The sequence below is a fragment of the Eucalyptus grandis genome, chromosome 8 (assembly GCF_016545825.1).
Source record: "Eucalyptus grandis isolate ANBG69807.140 chromosome 8, ASM1654582v1, whole genome shotgun sequence".
Classification (NCBI taxonomy): Eukaryota; Viridiplantae; Streptophyta; class Magnoliopsida; order Myrtales; family Myrtaceae; genus Eucalyptus; species Eucalyptus grandis.
The window spans coordinates 41,221,772-41,238,319 of NC_052619.1; the positions used below are offsets into that span (position 1 = coordinate 41,221,772).

Here is a 16,548-nt window from a genome sequence, read left to right on the forward strand (position 1 = left end):
ATAGTGTTTGCTTTGAAAATATGGAGACACTATCTATTTGGAGAGAGGTTTGAAATCTATACAGATCATAACAGCTTGAAGTATTTGTTTTCGCAAAAAGAGTTGAACATGAGACAAAGGAGGTTTATGGAGTTATTGAAAGATTATGATTGTGAGATGTGATACCATCCGGGAATGGCAAATAAGGTGCCAGATGCCCTTAGTCGAAATTCAGCTTTGTGACATGGCTAATCTAAGAATAACAGAGTGGAATCTGTTAAAGTCTATTGTGGATTCAGACTTCAAGTTGGAAATGGACCACCTTACTGGTATGCTTATTGCATTAAGGATTGAGCCTGAAATCATTTAGAAAGTAAAGATTTTACAAAAATCTGACCCGAGATTTTGAAGATACAAGACACTGTGTCTTTAAGAAAAAGACCAGAATTTCAAGTTTCTAAGATGGAGTGATAAGATGCTAAGGACGACTTTGTGTTCCCGACAATGAAGAAGTGAAGAGGGAAATTCTATTAGAGGCACATAGGAGTAATTATAGTATTCATCCGGGTAGTACAAAGATGTACAGGAATTTGCGTAAGCAATTTTGGTGGAATGGCATGAAAGTAGATACGGTTAAACACATTTCTCAATGCTTAACGTGCCGACAAGTGAAGGTAGAACATCGCAAACCTACAGGACTATTGAGATCGTTAGACCTACGAGGTTTGGTGAGTTAAACTCACCGGATTAGCGAGCCGAGCGAACCAGTGGAAATTTTCCAGAGGGAGCATGTAACGATGGATTTTGTGCAAGGATTGCCAAGGACATCAAATGGTCACGATTCGATTTGGGTGATAATGGATCACTTGACTAAGTCTGCTCATTTCCTAGCTGTCCGCATATACTATTCAATGAATAAACTTGCTAAGATGTATGTAAGCCAGGTAAATTTCACTTTGGCCGATAATACGCTTACATGGTATTTTGAAACATTGGCGATTTTCGTAACGATCACCTCCGATCGATCGAGACTCTAGGTTTACTTCAAATTTTTGGCGAAGTCTAAAAAATGCCTTAGGGACAAAGCTTCATTTTAGTACTGCTTTTCATCCTCAAACAGATGGACAAATAGAAAGAGTGATCCAAACTCTAAAAGATATGCTAAGAGCTTGTGTTATTGACTTTATAGGAAATTGGAATGAAAATTTGCACCTGATAGAGTTCGCCTATAACAATAGTTTTCAGAAAAGTATAGGCATGGTTCCATATGAAGCATTATATGGAAGAGGTGCAGAACCCCTGTATGTTGGAATGAAGTAGGTGATGGAAAACTGACAGGACCTGAGCTAGTGCAAGTTACTACAGAAGCGGTCGAGATAATCAGGAAAGGACTTAAGACAGCCTGGAACCGACAAAGAGACTATGCGGATAGGCGTAGAAGGCCTTTAGAGTTTAATGTGGGAGATCGTGTATTCCTTAAAGTATCCCCTATGAAAGGAATATCTCGATTTGGAATGAAGGGTAAGTTAAGCCCTAGATTTGTTGGACCTTTTGAGATACTTGAAAGAATAGGAGATGTAGCTTATCGTTTAGCGTTGCCTCCTAAATTGGGAAATTTACATGATGTGTTTCATGTGTCGATGCTGAGAAAGTACCAGTCGGATCCTAGTCACATACTCGATCATGAAGCCATCAAAGTGGACGAGAAAGTGAGATACATCAAAGAGCCTGTGCAAGTGCTGGATTGAGAGGTGCAAATTCTCAGGACCAAGAAAATCCCGTTGGTAATGATATTATGGCGACATCACGGTGTGGAGGAAGCCACATGGGAGAGAGTGAGGAATCGATGAAGGAAAAGTACCCCTACCTGTTTCAAAAAGCATAAGTGATGTCTGATTTCGAGGATGAAATTCTCTAAAAATGGGAGAATTGTGGCATCCCAAAATTTCATGGCAATTCCTAGAGACATTACGACCTATGAAGAAGTGAATGGTTGTGTCGTTAAAGAATGTCGTGACCACTAGACCGAAGAATTGTAATAAATTAAGGTCAAGCAATGTATTGGACAATTATCTGATGGGGAAAATTTTATTCTTGGCCGTGCGTTTTATAAGTTGGATTTTACTATTTTGTGTTACAAAAATTTTATGGCCACCTAAAATGCAATTAAGCATTTTTATAAGTGAGAAATTTAGGTTAGATCTTTTAAAGGAGAGTGGGCTGAAATTATTAGGCAAAGCCGACCTAAAAACTCAACCCACAATCCCCCACCCTTCGACCGGCTAAGGCCTGGCCCATGAAGCCCATAGGGCTGTCGACGGAAGGAGGGGTGGCCCATGAGAGGCCATCCTCTTGCATGGCAATTACCAAGTGGCAAGGGGGATTATCCAAGTGTCCCCTTGCATGTTTTGTGATGATTACATGCTAATCATAAGGGGAAAGAAAGGAAGAAGGGGCGGATTGAGCAAGGGGGTGGGGTGTCACACGAGAGAAAAGGGGGAAGGAGAGAAAGAGAGTGACCGTCCGAGAGAGAGAGAGAGAGAGGGAGAGAGTGAAACTGAGAGAGGGAGAGCAAGCGAGCGAGAGAAGAAGGGGAAGAGGGAGGCCGTTCGCTGCTGTTCGTCGCCGCCATCGAGCCACCGAGTCCTACCTTGCCCCACCGTCTTTACTTGCTGTGTTGTGCTCGGATTAGAGTCAAGTAGAGTCCGTTAATCTACCTTTGCTTGCTGTGTTCGTGTGAGATGAATGGTGAATTTCGGATGTGGATGAAGTGTGAAATTTCGAAGCTATAAGTATTGTGTTCTAGCCTAGTATTCTGTTTCTGGAAAAACAGTCCGACCTTTGTTGATTTCTTGAGTTGCATGTGACGTTCTAGTGAGAATTTGACTTCGACTTCTTGATGAAAGTTGTAAACAACTTCTTGGAGAGTAACATATCAAAATTTCAGAAGAAATGAACAAGTATAGACCGGTGAAACTATTTTTCTTTGAAGACGTTAGATCTAGAAATCGTAATGCTGACCTGTGATTCTGTGAATTTTATAAAATTCTCTGGTTGAAATTTGATGTCATGTTCTGAATGAAAGTTGAGGATGACATGTTAAGGAGTAATATACTAAAATTTTAGAGTAAATGGATGAGTTTAGGTTGGTGAAACGATTTTATCCGAAATGGTTAGATCTGGGAATTGTTGCTGAGGGTTAGAGACGGCTACGGTGATTATAGTTTTTAATATATCACCAATCTGATTTTGAGTTCTGCATGAAATATTTACTTCTGGATTTTTTCTATAACATATAAAAATTTCATAATTTTTGGAGTTGATTTAGGATTTTTACCAAATTTGTGAATGAAACTATGTATGGCAATATTCCGAAATTATAAGGACTGTGATGCGCGGACTGTACCGAATTGTATGATGTTCTTTTGATATGGTGTTCTTCACGGAATATTTTCCTCTAGATCTTGCATATAACATGTTGAATTTTTAGAATTTATTAAGGCTGTTTACTAATTTTTTAAGAATTATGACCAAAGGAGTGCAATCTGTTTTTATCCGGAAATTTGCTGCATTTTCAAAAAAATAAATGAAATTGCTTCATGTGATATAATGTTTTGAGTGGTTGATTATACTGCATATGTGGTGATATATGGCATGTTATATGACATCAAAAGCGGGTTGAGACCTTTGATATTATTGCATGAAATGCCATGTTCAAATTGAGATACATGTGTGAAGATAAATTATGATAATGATGATACCATTAGAGGTGTGAGCTGATGATACCCCGAGAGTGTTAGGATGCCCGGAGTGTGTGTGCCGGATGCCCTAGGAGTGTTGGGATGCTCGGAGTGTGTGTGCCGGAAGCCCTGGAGGTGTGTGCTGGGGGGATTCCTCGTGATGCCAGTTGGGGTACGGGATGCCCAGAGGTGTGTGTCGGAGGCTTCTCGCGATGCTAAGTTGGATACGAGCGATAAATTGTGGGATGCAAACATTGGTCCCTAGGAAGAAAATGATGTGATCTAATTGAAAGTTAAAGATCGAGAAATTGAATCATATGGCATGGGATGAATCTCATGGGAATGCAAGCATGGAATGCATGGTGGTATATGCACGTTGCATGGTGATATATGCATGGCTGCTTGATGATACATGTATAAGTGCATGGTGGTATATGCACGTTGCATGGTGATATGCGTGGCTGCTCGATGATATAAGTACAAGTGCATGGTGATTTATGCATGTTGTATGGTGATATATGCATGGCTATAAGGTGAGGTATGCTTGAATGCATGAATGATATGTGTTTTATTCATGATACCTTGATTGTTCTATTTGACGCATTGTGTAGTTTGGTGGATCTTTACTGCTGAGTGGTTGTATTCACCCCTTTTGGGGATTAACATTTCTGATTAGAAAGATGCATTTGCTACCAGTCGCGTGCGGTACTTATTATGGATTGCCATCTGATGTCGAGGTGGAGTGCACAGAGCATTCCTGTATTAGTGTACCTGGTCTGGTGTATGTCTGAGTCCGTGTCTTGGTGATGTACGATGTGGGTCTTGCTGATGGCCCGGTTATCCAAGAGTTTTTGTTTGTTCATGTCCGGCGTGGTGGAGTGATGCTAAGGATGCTGCCACCGCCGCCGCCCGATGCACCAAGTTGGGTGTGATGGCACGTATGACTAGTGGGAGCCGATACTTTTTGGTTAGCCGGCGCTTGTTGATGGATGGGTGTATATGTCAAGCGTAGGGTTGTGTTCTTTTGAGTTAGCCGAGCATAGTTAAAAGCTTTGGCATTTTTGTTGTACCAACCCGAGACGTCCATCGTGAAAATGTAAATAAAAGTGACTCGGCTTTATCGTTTTATATGGTGAATAGTTGGTGTGCAATTGCATTATTGTTATTGGAGTAAGGGATGTTGAGACTCGTTTATGCTTCCGTTGATGAGCTGCGCGGAGACCTTTAAAAAAAAAAAGTGGGAGAAGAATTTTATTGATCAACCCTTTGAACTATGATTCCACTTTAATCAAAAAGGGAGAAATTCCCGAACCCTTCTAGATAAATAGTACAATTTGTTTAGGCCTTAACTAAAACCATGCTAACCACCTAACATGCTCAATTAAATAATTCAATTTCTAATTTAATCTAACTAATACCCAATTCCTAATGGGTAAATAAATCTAACACCCTTAAACGAGTATAAACCTCCTGTATCGCGAAACCGCTCACCGACGTCCTTGGGCTTCTGCGCCGGCTGGTCGCATCTGGAACTTGGGCCCGAACTGAAAGGTAATGCGAATGTTAACTAGTGAGTTTTGACTAAACCCTTCTTAGGCTTGGAAGTCACTTGACCAACTCGGTACCATATAAAGATGACGCATAAACCTGAAAATCCACCAATTAAACTTCACTCGCTAGTGAGTTTTTGATCAACCCCTTTGAAATCACTAAACCCTTAGTAGGCTTGGTTCTCGATTTATTTAATCGAAACAAATCTGAAAATCTGGGCTCACAACTCTTCCTCTTATGTTAAACCTATTACAATCTTTAAGCAAAAAGGTGGGGGTAGTTTTTTGCCGGCGCTTGTTGATGGATGGGTGTATATGTAAATAAAAGTGACTGCATTATATTACTACCACAATTCATTACAACAAAAGTCTCTTGAGAAGCATAACGCTACTATGTTAAATGCAGTTCCTAAAGGGCGCCCTACCCGGCTTTGGCATTTTGCACTTGGGGCCTGACCCCGACGCCTAACCGTTCAAAACAAGCACCCATCCTTAAGAGGCATGGGGCGTCCATGTCGCTTCCGCAAAACGACACACTCTAAACCGTCCCTCTACGCCGGACCTCGCCATTTTGTGACTCGGCTTTACTAATGGTGACAATTGCATTACCAAAACAACTTGTTATAAAATGGAGAACCCATAAGGGATGTTGGGCGCGTTCCCTCTCTCGTTTACTGCTTCCGTTTTCCATTTTATTGATGAAAAGAAATCCGAATTCATAAACAAACATGCCTTTATATATACACGCTAATGATGTCTAAGGGGTGTTTAGATTTATTTAATTAGGAATTAGGTGGTTAGTTAGATTAAATTAGAAATTTAATTATTTAATCGAGCATGTTAGGTGGTTAGCATGGTTTAGCTAATGCCTAAATAAATTGTACTATTTATCCGTAAGGGTTAGTCAGGAATTTTCCAAGTCCATATTGGTATTCAATTTAATAATTTTGGCCTACGTTATTATTTTTAGAAATTAAATTGAATTATTTTATTAATTTTCGAAATGAATTAATTATTAATTATATTTCCCAGAAATTATATTAGGCGAGCCGCTCGATAGAATTTCGAGCTGATCGCAGTGATGTGTTTAGTTTTTGCAATTGAATGTTGTATTGTTGAATTGATTGACTTCGGTAATATATACGTATTTTAATTAGAAAATACTGGGTGTCGGGTGTTGACACCGAGAGTGGGTTTTAACTACTATTTCAGCTCAGGTGAGCATTGATCAGCTTAGGTGATCAATATAAATCTATAACAGCTTCGGGGAGCATTGATACCATTATAGATCTCTAGTAGCTTTGGTGAGTAATGGCAAGCAATAATGCTTTACCAGCTTCGGTGTGCATTTTAGATATCAGCTCATTCTCTAAATCAATAACCGCACCAATTTGAATATCATTCTGGACCACAAAAAGAGAACTTTTCTCTCAACCAACCAACTTGCACGTTTGATGTGGTGTTTACAAACCAAATAATGTTGAATCACTGAAAGAAGCAAGAAAAATTTCCCAGGAACAAAAGGGCTGAATGACCCCGAGGGAATCAATTTTGAGCTGGCTCAAGTGAGTCATGCTTAGTCACTTTGCAATGAAAAGATCAATTTGACGATGGGAAACTCACATACGGATCAGCGAAAGCAGCATCATTGCCCGGACGTGAGAACACAATCTGCATCCGAAGTTCATTGAAAATTACATTTTGAAAAGGAAAAAAAAAAAAAACGTTGGTAATTGGCACTAGTGTATTGTTTTTATTTTCAACTTGACCAGAGCGAAAGCAGACTTCTCCCATCAAGAGGAAAGAAAGCACCACTACTTAAAATGATGAGGCATTACCTGATAATCTCCAAGCGTGTGCGACTTAAAACCAGCTGCGCAATAGTCGAAGTAGTATTCCCATGTCCTTATGAACTTTTCATTAAATCCGAGAGCCAATATTTTCCTGCAAAAGGGGAAAACTGTCATGAATGACTACTAAACTGGGAGAAATTGTACCAAAGTGTTGCAGCATCGCGTCACTTGTCACCTCTTTTTCTCCATGAAGTTCTTCCTCCAACACTGAAGCGTTTGGTAGTAATGGATGCCTATGTTGTCCAGATGCTCCACGCTGTATTAGAAGGTCTCTTGGTGAGTAAATGAAGTGAAGAAGAACAAAGAAACTTATGTGCTTAATGTTAAGCAATTGTACCAAAGTCGGGACGCGGATGCCATAGCTGATGTTATCCTGCTTAACGAAGGCAGGCAGCCACCAGGGAAGATATATTCTTTCATGAAGTCAGAACTTCGCCTGTTTTCATCATACCGCTCATCGGGTATGGCTATGAACTAGTGGAATTTAACACACCAGTGAAAAAAAATAAGCACATCCTTTACTTATGAAACAATAGTTACAGCCATAAAACTGGTGTATGTTACATGCCTGTAGAACAACAATTCCGTCTTTGGCTAGCACTGATTCGCAACAGCTGAAGAACTCCTCCATGTATTCATGGCCGACTTCTTCTATCATCTCACTGTGAATCCATTCCATCAAAGTGAGTCTTTTAGGCATTTTTTTTTTTTTTGGTCATTTTAACCATATTATGAAAAGACAAACTCACCAGGAAATGATCCTGTCATATTTGTAGGTGCTTGGCAATTGGCGATAATCGCAAAGAAGAAATTTGATGTGGTCCTGAATAGAGGAAATACATTATCTCTCAGACCAAATAAAGTAATTTTTCAAGTACCATATGCAGGCAGATTGGATACCTGAAGGCCTGCTTCTTTCACTCTTGATTCAGCATACTCCAGTTGCTCTTTTGACAAAGTAATGCCCGTGTATTTGCATCCAGTTTGCCTGACAACTTCAATGGCAAAGCTTCCCCAACCACAGCCGATTTCAAGAACTTCATGCGTCTTTTCAATTCTTGCCTACATTTTGATAAGGCAAAAGTATTAGCCACAAAACAGTCGAACGTTAACTGTCAAGCAGCCCAACTAATAGCAAATCAAACTTACTTTTTTAATCAAAAGACACATCTTTCTCATCTGTGCCACCTTTAGGTCTTCACCTGCCATCTATCAAATATTTCAACAGGACAAGTACGCATCATTGTTTTGAGCAACTAGACTGCATTCAGATATGGATCTTTTATTGACTCTCGCTTCTAAAGCAAGTATTCAGCAGCAGGAATATAAAAACACAGTTGTGGTTACTGACCTTGAATACTGCGCATGAGTATGTCATAGTCTCATCCAAGAACAGCGAAAAAAGTTCATTACTCTGCCAACATGACGAAATGGAAATCCTAGCATTACATCATATCATATGCACAAGGACAATCCTGCTTTTGATATAAATCATGTTGAGAAATTGACAGTGTATTCTGGTTTGTTCTGTTCTCTTGACAAAATGCTAGGAAAAAAGAATAGGAATAAAGTATCTACCAGATCATAATGCCGGGAGATATTCCTGCGAGCTTGCGTTAAAGTGTTTTGCCTTGATACATGCTTGAAGTAGTACTTAGCTGAAGCAATACCAGCTGTTGATAACATTGGTGTCCACCAACCCCTAATCAAAAAAGGGCGTCCACCGGTTTAGTATCTTTAATACGATCGTACAAGGTCGAAAATATTTTGTTCCAATTAGTAATGCATTATGTACCTTTTCTTACTTAATTTCGAGACGGTAGTATCAGAATCTCTGTTGGCTATGAGAATCTGCAATTTTCCATATTCTTGGCAAGTGATTAAGTATTTGAAAAGCTCAAAAGGATACAGCATCGATAAATGAAGTCCATTTGATGAAGAAAATACCTGAAAAAGATTTAGAAGACCTCTATCTTTATCTACAAAAGAAAAATCACCATTTATGTAAGCATCTGCCAGGCCTAGATCAGCCTGAGTCATCACCTGAAAAACCAAAAAATTCCCTATTAAGACACAAAGGGGTCTCAGCTGGGAAAAGCAAAAACTGCACTTCATCCGTAGGAGGGTCCTGAATTGTCTGATTCAGTGTGGGCAGAAATTGCGCATAAAGATAGAACGATACCTTCCAGTAAAACTGTGGACTGTGGATCCTCAAATTAACTGTTAGAGGACATCTTTTTGTGGTTCCCTCGAAGGTAAACATCTTGCCTCCTTCCTCTAATAAACTGCCACTCAAGAAAGCACAATTATCACTAAGTAATTTTCAATATGTTCCCCTAAACCGTGAGTCAACAAGAACATTTTGCATTTTCGAGTATCACTATTATTGACAAGTAAACTCACAAATTCTGATTCTGAGTGACTAACTAATATGCAGAAGTGGACCACAACAAAGTCGCAATGGATATGACGTTAAAGACGAGAAGATGTTGACTCAGATGCTAATTCAGAGCAATGACGGTTAACAGTTCTGAATATCCACATAAGACAAGGAGATATGTACACTACCAGCCAATAGTTATCATGATAAGTAGTAGTATACTCACATTAACGATCCTGTGGAAATATAACGTCCAAGAAATCTAGTAACAAAAAGGCGTGCCCCCATTTCCATGAGTGAAGGAACCATATGTTGAGGATTCTCAAGAACAGAATGACTTTGTCCAATCACTCCATGTGCAGCAGCCATGCCAGCCTGCAAATAAGTCCCTTGACTTAAGATTCGCAAATACAACTTGCCCACAGAGAGAGAGAGAGAGAGAGAGAATCTATACCTTCAATCCATCCTCATGGAAGCCATATCCTGAAAGAAGAATAAAAACTTAAAGTTGGTAATGAAATATAAAACTACGTTCCCTTGGCGACCTGAGTCCAAGAATTAAAAAATTCTTTCTACCAAAAGATTCAAATCACTACAATTTAATGAGCAAAGACCACACAAAATTGACTCGTCAATTAGGCATAACTTAGGACCCTCCTCATTCAAAATTTAACCTCAAGAAATATGGCAAGAACCTTGTAGAAGTATTCTTTATCACATGCCCAGAAATAAATTATACTCTCAGTGTTTTTACAAAAACAATCACTAGCGCTAATATAGGAATTTCAAAGGCTCACCCTGGTATGCTCCGCAGAACCAAATTCCTCTTTTTCCTTGGATCTGATCTAGCTCTTGTGAAGCTTTCGATGCGGCAACAGATGGAATTGGATGGCCAGTGCACCACTTAAGCAAAGTGTTTTGCGGTTCTCGTGAAGGATTGAGAGTCACAAGAAATGGCAAATCCTTCTGATCAAGGTTCTGCAAATTTTCACAGGCCCCATCAAAGGAAAAAGGATCATTCATGCTGAAACTGGTGCCAGCAGAAAGGGAGTTCTAGAGGCAGTCAAACTACGGAAATTGTCAACGTGTTGCAGAATGCACCTCACGAAGATGCTACGTTGCTTAAATTTTTAGTGGGCGTTAACAACTTATATGCATATCGACTAAGTACTATTTAGTGTAGTTTATGCACTCCATGACAAGTGCAAGTTTCACTTCTTTTATTTTAAGGTGATATGTAGCACGAGTTTGTAGCGCAACAGATCCCGAAGGGAACAGCAGAATCAGAAATAAAATCAGCAAAGCACAGTTGCCATACCTGAAGCACATCGAGCCAGTATGTCAAGCACACTTTATTTTCAGTACTCCCAGAAAATTCCATGCACTCCACGCTGCTGGGTTTTTGGGCATGAAAGTTTTGTCACGATGAAGATAAATGTCGCTGCCAATAGAAAAATGTACCGATGGTTTTGCACTCAGTAGTAGATATAAAAAGCAAAAAGAAGCTTGCCACTCTCGAAATTTCTATAGAAATTTTCCCAAGCAGAAGGCTTAAAGCAGATGCAATTGACAACGACATCACTGTGGACACCATTGTTCCACTCTACATCAACAGCCCTTGGAGACAATTGGATATTTGCAGATACTGGCCATAAAACATTACATGAAAACGTGCAAGCGACAAATTAACCAATTATACCTGTAGGCATATTGGAATGCACCAAGTACTCTCATCTCATCGTAAGTTGCTTGGTCTCCCAACAATCTCAAAGCATCCGGTGCATGGACTGCTACAATACACCTATCATATAATTCTTCAGAACCATCTCCAGTTAGGACAACGCATCCTGTTCAATCTCCTGTTATCAATAAATTGCAGACTAAAGGGACCAAAACTATAAATTGTCATGATGATTCTCAGATATACCTACGATGACAACATAGCTATTACGCCCATATCATTTGCTCTAATTCCATGTTATGTGACCAAAACAGTGCAAAAAAGGAGAAGACTACCAACATACATACCCTGATCACTAGTTGAGATGGATCGCACTTCGCAACTTGTTCTTATTTCACACCCTCTACACTCAAGCTCATCTCTGACCTGAAATTTTTCAAATATTTACAGAGGAAAAATTACGACCAAGAACGTCCAGTTTTCCATCTTGAACCACTGCATGTCCGAATTATCATCACCTTATTGACATAAGAATGCGAGCGTCTTCGGACAGTAAGCCACTGAGGGCGGCCAAGAACCTGCAAAGAAAACATGTAAAAATGGACAAAGAGGATGATGACAACAGACTGATAGAGATCGAAGAAAAGATTAGTTGATTGACTTATTCATATAAAATGCTACCGAGATTTGGTTGGTAGGACATCTGAAATTTTGTAACACAATTTTTGTCATTTACAATCAATCACTAACTCTTCTAGAGCCACATGACCTACCTGAAGCAGATGATGATTGCGACAAAAGGACAGAACCGAGAAGGCTGAAAAGCTCATGACTCCTTTTGAAGAGCAAGACCAGATTGAACCACAAATTGGGATCTATAGAAAAATATGATCAACTGTTAATTCCCATAGATCTACATTCTACAAACAAGCGAAGGACGGATTTTGTCATATGAGTTAAAGATCAAGGATATGACAGAGTACAGTAATTCAACAATCTCACAATGTAAGCCCTTTGAAATAATTCAGAGTAACCCCGTGACTTGACAAACTGTCCCAAAGTTTCATTGCGGTCAATGTCAGGATTCCTCTCGAGCCCTTCTAGGTAACTACAAAGATAAACAGTCAAGAAACAGAGTGACTGCCGGTGATTGTCCGGTCGTACATACAAAAATGATGCAATAACTTGAGGATTGGCTTATACATTTTAATGCAGTGGGCCCAGCTTGATTACCTTGCAAAGTCATGTAGGATATGCTACCGTAGGAATGAATATTGACCATTTTCTAGACAACTTTAGATATCTAATCATCTTATCCTGCTATAGAATGCATAGAATGTCCAAAGTTCCCTTTCGAAAAATGATAGGTATCATTGTTCAAACGGTTTGAAATCTCATGCAAACAATGTAGTGTTTTGCCAAAAACTTAGGCTTCAAAATCACTCTACAATGATGTCATCCGTGATCGATTTAGCAATAACACTTCTTTAATGATATTTCCTACTTATTGGCAAGATTGCAAAAATGATTACCAAGAAATCTTTGGCATAAATGATTATGATCAATATCATTGTTCTAAGCTACAAGCAAAAGACCTGATTTACCTGAGGACATCCTCCTTAAATTTGATGATTTCTCTGAGCATTTGCCAGAAGTAAGGATTCAACACATTTGACTTCTGGGCAAACAAACTCAAAAGACCATTTTTGCTTCCCCATTCACAACCTCGACCTTCATCTAAGCTAACCGAGAATGACATGTCTGATATCTCCATATCCACTCGGAGACTCTCAAACAACTCCATCATATTAGGGTACGTAACCTGCAATATACTCGGGACTCATGTTGGCATTAGAAGTTGCTCAAGATAAGCGATTCTTTATGAAGAAATTTACTTCTCTACTAAGCCAAAGAACCATGATCTCCAACTGACAAAATAACAGATCAGTGGCTTCAACTCTCACACCAATGACGTACCCAGTGCATCAATGGTATATTGAATCAATTTATACTCAGAGACAAGATTCGATGGTTAAAGCTGCTGATAGACATTTCAATGGCCAACAATTTTTTTAGTGATGTGCCATGTCTTGAGGGTAGAAAACTGATCAATAGCATATGCATACATGATAATAAACAAAATCTATCCATGCATACAATAGTTCCGATCACCGTAAGTAGAAAGAAAGAAATTTTCAACTCCCTAGGTTTCTATATGGGCGACATGCTTAAATTGCCTGTTTTCTCAATGATTGAAATCAAACTTTCAGGGCCAACACATTTTCCGGCCCAACCCCAAAATCATGGGCTAGAAAAGAACTAAGCGGGCCATTGTTATGCAGCCCAGCTGGTGGATCTGTTTATTCTTACTCTCAGCTGGAAATTGATTGAGCCATTCTATCTTTATGTCTATATTCAGTTAAGTAAGGTCATGCACGTTGCTTTTGTCATGCAACTCCTTTCTCTATAGTACAACTATAAACATAAAAGAAATCTCACTAAAGAATACAGCAAATCTAACTAGATAAGAACCTGTGTTCTTTTGCAGGTTCTAAACCTTGCCGGATTGGTGAGCCCAAGGAAACACTAAGGCCCCGACCGAGGTCTACTCTAAAGTGTGAGTAGTAATAAATTATTACCAAGATCTACTCCAAAAAAAAAAAAAAATTAATGGGTTTCATGTGGGTTCTATGTGGATCCAGCCTAAGTTCACTAAAAGATCGCTCGTGGGTGATACTGGTCGAGTCTAGAGCTCTTGTACATTTCGCATGGGTGTTCACATGATCTTTTCAAAAACCCGCAACAAACACCAAAAAAATGGCTGACATTAGTAGAAGGAGATACAGATTAAAAAAAAATAAAAAAGTAGGAGATAATACGATGCAACTTTTTAAATCCAGGAATGTTTCTTGTGGAGAGGGGTGATCCGATTGGAAGTTAAAGGGTTGGTGGGGACCAGGTTCGGTTCGAAGTTGTTCTCCCTGGGCGTGCCGCTGCTGGTTGGTGTTGTTTTGTGGGTGGGCGGAGTGTTGGGGACCAGTCTAGGCCATGAAGCGCCGTCGCTAATGTTCTGAGGGCTGCTGTTGCTGTTTGGTTTTCCTTCCCTCTTCCTTGGTTGTTGACGTTGTTGGTTGGGTTTGCCGCTGTTTTGGGCTGGTTTTGCTTTCCTTTTCTCGCCCCCTTCCACTCTTTTAGATTAGTTTGTCTTTTTGAGTGTAAGTTGGTGCCGGGACCTCCTTTTGTATAGATTGGTTAAAGCTAATACATACTTACCTTACCAAAAAAAAAAACTTTTTAAATCTAGGAAGAAGAAGAAAAACAGGCTTAGCTGTGCACTTTCGTAGCCATTGTCCCCTGTTGCAATGCCGTCCCCACTACCCATGATTTGTTCTCTCATCGAAATTAGAAATAGCACCGGAGAGAAAAATATTGTCATCAAGTTCTTTTTTTTTTTTTTTTTTTGGGGTCAAATATTGTCATCAAGTTCGAAAGTTACATTTTATGTCTTAGTTTTTTAATCATCGGATTATATTTGACAATTAATTTTTCAAAGTGGTTAGGAAGTCAGGTTTAGAGACAACACTACACACACAAATGAGCATCACATTTTTGAGTAATCATTTAAACCTTTTTATGCTAATAATGAAGTATCTGAAACTCTTGAATCACCTCATAGTTCCTAATCAAACATGCCAATCTCCCTTCAACTGATAATAATATATGCTCGTAACATAAACATACATAAATAAGTAAATTTAATATAATTTGATATTTTAATAAGCTAGACCTCATGTAAATAGGTTGGCTAGTCTAATTAACAAATAACTTGTGATGCTTAAAACAACACGTACGTGCACGTGTTACTTAAAACAAAAAGTTTCTTTTTTAAGCATCATCATCATTTGCAATTCTTTTCAAAATGAAATACTTGAATTAAAAAATCGAAGAACTACAATGAGACTTAATCAATTTTCAGTGCCTGTAATATTTTTGGTTTTATGGCTGACATTGCGGAATTGGACCACCCCCAACTTCCTGCGGAAGCCCTTTTCTTTCAATCCACTGTTCTTCCTAGAAAACCGAAAATAGTTCCATATCACAATCAATTCCACCCTATTCTCATACTAATCCTACAATTAGAGTTTGATTGAACTTCTAAAACTAATAGCTTTTTTCTTCATGTAAAAGTAATATATTATTCGAATTTTTTAAAACATTATAATCTCCACTTACCACTACAATACTATTAAAATGGAAATAAATGGTATGGAGACAACAGCAGCGTACCTATCTTGAAAACCATTGATATCTATCTTATGGCACTCCAGTCTTCGGAAAAAGCTTTCCGATATATGGCAAATGTATAGTATGCTTGCAGATTCAGCCCATCTTGTATTTAAGATGAGAGAAAAAAGATGCAGAATGTATATGCCACGAAAAAAAAAAAAAAAAAACAGAAGATTGAAATTAAACGTATGCAGGCGTAGAAAGGCACTGCGACTTTCTAAATCTGCACATTGCGCGTTTAGAAAGTTGCCTTTTCTACGGTCTTCGCACCTCCCCAGAACCCCAACCTACAAAGTTACTTGTTGCATTTCTAGAGAAAAGAGGATAAACAAGGGCGAATTGAGAAATGACGAGGAAGTCATTCTATCTGTCACGAGATGTTTGGCTCCTGATTTTTATTGCTCTGAGCAGAGAGGACTAAAAGAAAATGGAGGAAAATGCAGTGGAGATAATGGTGGGCAAAATGTTACAGAAGAAAAGAAGAACGGAAATGGAGAGCTGCAGACTTACACGATTGAAGACCATGAAGCCGAGGTCCAGGTCCACGCCGTCGATTGAGACGGTCTTGGCATGGCCGCCCAAGTAGTCCTCCTTCTCATACACCACCACCTTCGCTCCTCCCCTCACTGCCTCGTAGGCCGCCACGAGCCCGCTCACGCCACCCCCAATCACCCCCACTTTCATCTTCCTCCCAATCTTTTCTCAATAGATGCCCTAATCTTGATTCCAAGGAAATAGGAGGAAAAGAGACCTCTCGTCTAAGGTTAAGTTGAAAATTTTTCTGCAGTGATTAGGGGCACTCGTGAAAATGCATGGAAGTGGAGGAGGAGGAGGAGGAGGGGGAGGAGAAGACGACGGAAACGTTACCTTAAAAGGGTGTTGCGAGAGAATAGACTAGACAGAGAGAAGCCTAGAATCTCTCGGACTGGTTCTATCACTCCCCAATGGCAGCTCTCTCTCTCTCTCTCTCTCTCTCTCTCTCTCTCTCTCTCTCTCAGCAATTTTAGAGAGAGAAAGAGAGCGATTCTTAATCTTTACCTATTCGATCCAATTTGACACCGATGTAAAATATGTGAAT

General features: G+C 39.4%; 1 protein-coding gene across 1 annotated transcript; it reads right to left on the reverse strand.

The window, feature by feature from the left end:
* Positions 1 to 6,684: 6,684 nt before the first annotated feature.
* LOC120286589 lies at positions 6,685 to 16,314 on the reverse strand. The gene is given in 25 exon segments (XM_039298881.1): positions 6,685 to 6,940; positions 7,108 to 7,213; positions 7,298 to 7,378; positions 7,460 to 7,596; positions 7,691 to 7,784; positions 7,872 to 7,945; positions 8,023 to 8,184; positions 8,272 to 8,331; positions 8,474 to 8,536; positions 8,701 to 8,824; positions 8,918 to 8,973; positions 9,070 to 9,165; positions 9,305 to 9,407; positions 9,729 to 9,877; positions 9,957 to 9,985; positions 10,300 to 10,480; positions 10,821 to 10,873; positions 10,876 to 10,943; positions 11,202 to 11,349; positions 11,531 to 11,609; positions 11,702 to 11,761; positions 11,957 to 12,058; positions 12,186 to 12,291; positions 12,788 to 13,005; positions 15,981 to 16,314. Coding segments are annotated over 25 exon segments (2,595 nt in total). The 5' UTR covers positions 16,155 to 16,314; the 3' UTR covers positions 6,685 to 6,868.
* Positions 16,315 to 16,548: the final 234 nt, after the last annotated feature.